The sequence below is a fragment of the Lampetra fluviatilis genome, chromosome 74, assembly GCF_964198595.1.
Source record: "Lampetra fluviatilis chromosome 74, kcLamFluv1.1, whole genome shotgun sequence".
Lineage (NCBI taxonomy): Eukaryota > Metazoa > Chordata > Hyperoartia > Petromyzontiformes > Petromyzontidae > Lampetra > Lampetra fluviatilis.
In genome coordinates, this window is record NC_136348.1 from 3,253,297 (window position 1) to 3,259,464 (window position 6,168).

General features: G+C 42.1%; 1 protein-coding gene across 1 annotated transcript in view; it reads left to right on the forward strand.

Moving 5' to 3' along the window:
- LOC144953348 (uncharacterized) overlaps window positions 1-5,686 on the forward strand; it is a gene marked incomplete at its 3' end in the record, with an annotated part of 172,854 nt that extends 167,168 nt beyond the window's left edge. Inside the window, 2 exon segments of the mRNA XM_078883910.1 lie at window positions 2,878-3,475; window positions 5,576-5,686. Of these exon segments, the coding sequence (XP_078740036.1) occupies window positions 2,878-3,475; window positions 5,576-5,686 (709 nt within the window).
- Between the last annotated feature and the right edge of the window lie 482 nt (window positions 5,687-6,168).

Genomic DNA, 6,168 nt, shown 5'->3' on the forward strand with positions numbered 1-6,168 from the left:
GATAAACTGTTCTCGATAACATGTAGACTGTAATACTATAAACGATAACACCAACGATTAAACGATTATAAACTAGTGTATTAGTAGGTATTATAATATCATTAGAAGCATTAGAATCACAGTGTGGTCGTATAAGAATCGCTAATATGTATGTATAGTGTACAGCAACAACTGCAGCAGCAACTGCTGCAGCAGCAACACAAGTCTGACCTTAACCGGCAACGTCTTGGATGTCTCCACCATCAACATGTGTTCCTAGAGGGGAAAGGTCCCCGTTATAAATAGTTTAGCAACGTTCCTTTTCCTAATTCCGAAGTATACTGGAGATCACTTGTACTCTAAAACATGTAAACTGTAACGATTTAAAGATAACATTAAACATTAAACGAATGTAAACTAGTTTTTTTTATATAATTTATAAGACCGTAAACGGAGGGACAGTATTAGAATATCTATACTCTTTGGTTTTTTCGGTAAAGTCACGTAGGAAGAAGTAAAACAAAATAAATAACGACGTTTCGGACGCAACACAAGCGCCCGAAACGATGTCTGCAGCAGACATCGTGCTGCTCGCAGCAGACATCGCGGATATCGCGATTCTCACCTGAAGACGGGCGCTTGTGTTTCGTCCGAACCGTGATTTATTTTATTTCCACCAACGTGACTTTACCGAAAGAACCAACGAGTATTAATTCCTGCAGTCACGAAAGCTTCAAATCAATATTAGAATATCATTAGAAGTATTATAATCACAATGTGATCGTAATAGAATCACACTGCACATATGTATGCATACATACATGGTCGTATGTATGTAATATGTATGTCCGTTGGACTTGCGAACCGGGGGTCGGATATGCGAACTGGGGGATTAGGATCGGATTAAAATGATTAGAATAACACTATGGTCGTATTAGAATTACACTGAGCTAGAATGTATGTTATATGTAGATGCACATCGGGAGTCGCGAATGCAACCTGGGAGGTGCGCGGTTTTAATCGCATTAAAATTATTATAATAACAACGTGGTCCTATTAGAATCACGCTATCGACTGCTGTTGATGTTCAGGTGGCGGCTTCCAATTCGGGCTCAGCTCTTCCTTTCCTCGCCTGGTTGGTGCCGCGGGACGCAACGTCTCATCCGACAGGCGTTGTAGCAGCTGGGTGATGGCATCCGTGAGTTTGTCAACTTTCTCTTCAAGTTCAGGCCGTCTCCCTCGTGGTCTCCTCCCTCTGGGCGTGATGTGGCTTCATGTTGAATAGGGTGTAGACGTTATTTTAGCAACATATTAAAGGTCAGTGTTGTGTTTAGAATGCGTCTAGACAAGGAAGGTGACTTGTCCTACACGGGCAGCCAAAATGATTACAATTTCTGTCATCAAACAGTGTGAGTTCATTCATGAGTAGTATTCGATGAGTCATGATGACGCTAACCTACATAAAGGTATGGTTAAACAAAGTAATCTTAAGTCACTTAATTATCAGTTCAGACGTGATCATCGCAATCATTTCCAAAGACGTGTGCGGTCCCGCGAGAGCAGTGCCCGGCTACAAATAGCCGGGCAGCGGAAGCAGCAGAATCAGAAGTAGCTGCGTTGCCCTCGAAATGTGTTGTTGCTGCTGTTGTTGCTGCTGTAGTTGCTTCTATTGAAGTTATATACACAGGGAGGTGGTGTTCCGTGATGGTATGACGCATTTGATTAAAGCCTCTGATCAAACTTACCCGATTGACGCCCTTGATTGTCGCGTTTGATCAACTATGATAATGTATACTCTCACATGTTAAGCTCTATCATAGTGAAACATAATATAACCTATGAACTACAACCTATCCATTGTAACGCTGTAAAAGAATATTACCTATTGGGTTTCACTCCCTCGTCGAGAAGGCCGCTCTCTTCATTTTCTAAAGTTACATGCTAATTTCTCACGTGAACATCACTAGCCCCGGCCACTTTTTTTATGACCCGAGGTCTACACCCATTTCAAACGTTGTAAAACAGTCTGCCTCAGCAACAGACCATGCTTTCCAACATGACGGACGCTTGTGTTGTGCCCGAAACGTCGTGATTTATTTTATGCCTATGTGACTTTTAATTAAATAACCAAAGAGTTTATAATATTATAAACTATGAACTACAACCTATCCATTATAACTCCGTAAAATACTATTAATTGTTACAGTGTATAATCACGTAAATGGAGGTATGGGATTATAATCGAGGACAATGGATGGCATGGGGAACTTTTCCAGCGCTCATCATGAAGCACAATGGGCACATTACCCTTCGGTATGTTAATATACATGCGGATTGTACGTTCCAAAATTAACAATCGAATGCAAATATCCTGAAAGACAAAGGAATGGATCCTAGGGGGGGAGTTATAAGGCGGCTCAGAAGCAGAGCTCAATGCCATTTCGAGAGAGAACTTGATGAGGTTGGACGCACGACTCGTCGCTCTGCTGATCGCCCTTCAACCACAAGATAACGACAGTTAGGCGACTTTGAGTCGGGAGAGTTCGTGGCGACATCTTCAGACGGGTTCCAGACATCGATATACCGTGAATCTCCAAGTAAGTGTCTATTTTCGCGGATAAACTCTTAAACGTGTTCGTCGTCAAATTAGCGGTATTTTTTTGCGTCTCGGTTAGACGCGAGTGTCGTTCTTGTTTTAGCAGTTAACAAAATCCAAAACTCTAAAACGCTAAACATCATTGCGGCCGATAGCGTACATTTGACTAGATAACACCGCTGCTTTTACTACGCTCACATGGAGCAGAGAGGCTCTCCACAGCCCCACGCACACGGAGGCAAGAAGCCATTCAATTGCTCTGTGTGTGAGAAGTCCTTTTCACGGCCATCACATCTTCAGAGACACCAGAGAACACACACGGGCGAGAAGCCATTCCTGTGCTCTGTGTGTGGGAAGGCATTTGCACAATTGTCAACTCTTCAAACTCATGAGAGAACACACACGGGCGAGAAGTCATTCCAGTGCTCTGTGTGTGGGGAGGCATTTGCACACGCGTCAACTCTTCAAGACCATCAGAGAACACACACGGGCGAGAAGCCATTCCTGTGCCCTGTGTGTGGGAAGGCATTTGCACACTCGTCAACTCTTCAACACCATCAGAAAACACACACGAGCGAGAAGCCATTCCTGTGCACTGTGTGTGGGAAGGCATTTGCCCACTCGGTAACTCTTCAAGAACATCAGAGAACACACACGGGCGAGAAGCCATTCCTATGCCCTGTGTGTGGGAAGGCATTTGCACAATCGTCAACTCTTCAAGACCATCAGAGAATACACACGGGCGAGAAGCCATTCCTGTGCTCTGTGTGTGGGAAGACATTTGCACGCTCATCAACTCTTCAAAATCATAAGAAAACACACACGGGCGAGAAGCCATTCTTGTGCCCTGTCTGTGGGAAGGCATTTTCACAGTCGTCAACTCTTAAAAGGCATCAGAAGGTCCACAACGATAGGAAACTGAAATCAAAAGCTGAAATTCAAGGTGCTGCAATGAGCCTTGAAGAAGTTTCCACCTTCGATCCCATGCAGTTGGATCCCGAGAGATGGCTGGATGTAATGGAGTGGCTCGAGAGTCAACCAGAGAGCTCAGGGTGACTGACAAAATATTATGTCATGTGGCTATACCTTTTAATCCGTATCGAGTACTTTTGTGTGTAATTTTTACCATTTTAGTTTAATTACGTGCATAGTGGTGGTTTGTAATGTTATCGGATTACGTGCCGAAGTGGTGTGATGAGCACTGGTTGTGAGAGGGTTCAATTGTAGTCGTTAAGTGTCCCTGTTGAGCTAAAGTTGGAATGCGTCTGTAGGTACATCTTTACTCAACATTTTAAACGTTTTTTCCAAGTATATAGCTTTTTTTGATTGCTATTAATCGACTTTAGATAGACGATTTCAGGATGTATATTGATGACGCGTTCGTTGGATATATGGCCTTGACTTCAACATAGACGCACAGTGAACAAATGTGGTGAACTAATAAGGAAATCATGGGGAGTGATACTTTAACGCTTTGGTATTCCTGGAACGGAAATAGTTTGCATTGTACTGGAAATGTGTGAAAATAGGACGTAATAAATATTCCCTTCGAGTTTTGACGTAAAAATGATTGCAGATGAATAAAAACGTATTTTTAACAAATGTTTGTCCGTCTTTATTTTATAATGTTCCTAGAAAAAACATGTTAAGATAATTTCAGGTGGAGGATCTCCGTCACACAAGTGTGCTCTTAAGCGGCAGCATCTTGGCTGTCTACCCGATTAACACGTGTTCCTTGAGGGGAAAGGTCCCCGTAGTTAACCGTTCATCAACGTACCAGTCCCTAATCCCGAAGTATGTCGGGGATAAACTGTACTTTAAAACATGTAAACTGTAATACTATAAACTATAACACTAAACATTAAACGATTATTAACTAGTGTTTTAATTTATAACCATATAAACGGAGGTAAGGTATTATAATATCATTAGAAGCATTAGAATCACAGTGTGGTCGTATAAGAATCACGCACAAACCCATTATAAACTCATGATATTATGAATCACAAATTGTGACAAAGCGAAATTCCCACAAGCAAAACACCACGCTCACGTGACGAATTCTTAAACAAACTGCAACACTCAAGTGACAGACCTAAAAAAAAACGCGGCAAAAAAACAACCTCAATGGACAAATCGTTAAAACAGACAACACACGCACGTTAGTAACGTAGGTAAAAATAATAATAAAATAAAATAATACATTAAAATAACTAAATTAAATCATGACGTTTCGGAAGCAACAAAAGCCTCCGTCATCAGGTGTAACTTCTGTAGCGTGTGAAAAAAGCTATTCAGGGAGGAGCCAATGAGTGGGGGGGGGAGAAAACCACCCCCCCCCGACTCATTGGCTCCTCCCTGCCCAGCACCCGATATAAAAAACACGTGTCTTGAATAGCTTACAGTAATTTTACTGGAGCAGTTACACCTGATGACGGAGCCTTGTGTTGCTTCCGAAACGTCGTGATTTAATTTAGTTATTTTCATTTATTTTTATTTTATTATAATTTTTTTACCTCCGTGACTTTAGCGAAAGAAAGCGTCAAATCAAAATTAGAATATAATTAGAAGTATTAGAATCACAATGTGATCGTAATAGAATCACACTCTGCGCATATTTACGTGTAGTTTACGTGCAAGCGAACTGTGCTCGTATGTACGTATGTAATATGCATATGTAATATGTCCTTTGGACATGCGAACCGGAGGTCGTATATGCGAACTGGCGGGTGCTGGATTAGGATCGGATTAAAATGATTAGAATAACACTATGGTCGTATTAAAATTACACTGAGCTAGAATGTATGTTATATGTAGATGCACATCTGGAGTCGTAAATGCAAAATGGGAGTTGCGCGGTTTTGATCGCATTAAAATGATTATAATAACAACGTGGTCCTATTAGAATCACGCCATCTACTGCTGCTGATGTTTGGGTGGCGGCTTCCGATTCGGGCTCAGCTCTTCCTTTACTCGCCTGGATGGTGCCGCGGGACGCAGCGTCTCATCCGACAGGCGTTGCAGCAGCTGGGTGATGGCATCCGTGAGTTTGTCAACTTTCTCTTCAAGTTGAGGCCGTCTCCCTCGTGGTCTCCTCCCTCTGGGCGTGATGTGGGTTGCTCATGGCCGAGTTGGAGCTGCATGTTGAATCGGGTGTAGACGTTATTTTAGCAACATATTAAGTACAGTGTTGTGTTTAGAATGCGTCTAGACAAGGAAGGTGACTGGTCCTATACGGGCAGCCAAAATCATTACAATTTATGTCATAAAACAGTGTGAGTTCATTCATGAGTAGTATTCGCTGAGCCATGATGACACTAACATACATACAGTTACTAGCAGTCCCCGCCCGCTTCGCGGCGGTGTGTACATGCTTGGTTGGTGGGGAATTGAAAGTGGCTGGACACAATATACATTATGAGATCTCTTTTACCAGTGGCAAAATATGATAGTAGGTTTTTACCCTTTTAACTGGTACAAAACTGACACCTTTATTCAAGGCATCATGTTTGCAATGACCACAACACAAGTAGTCAAAAAAGCAAACAAAAAGAAGCAACTCTGATAAGGATGATAATATGCACTGTCCAACT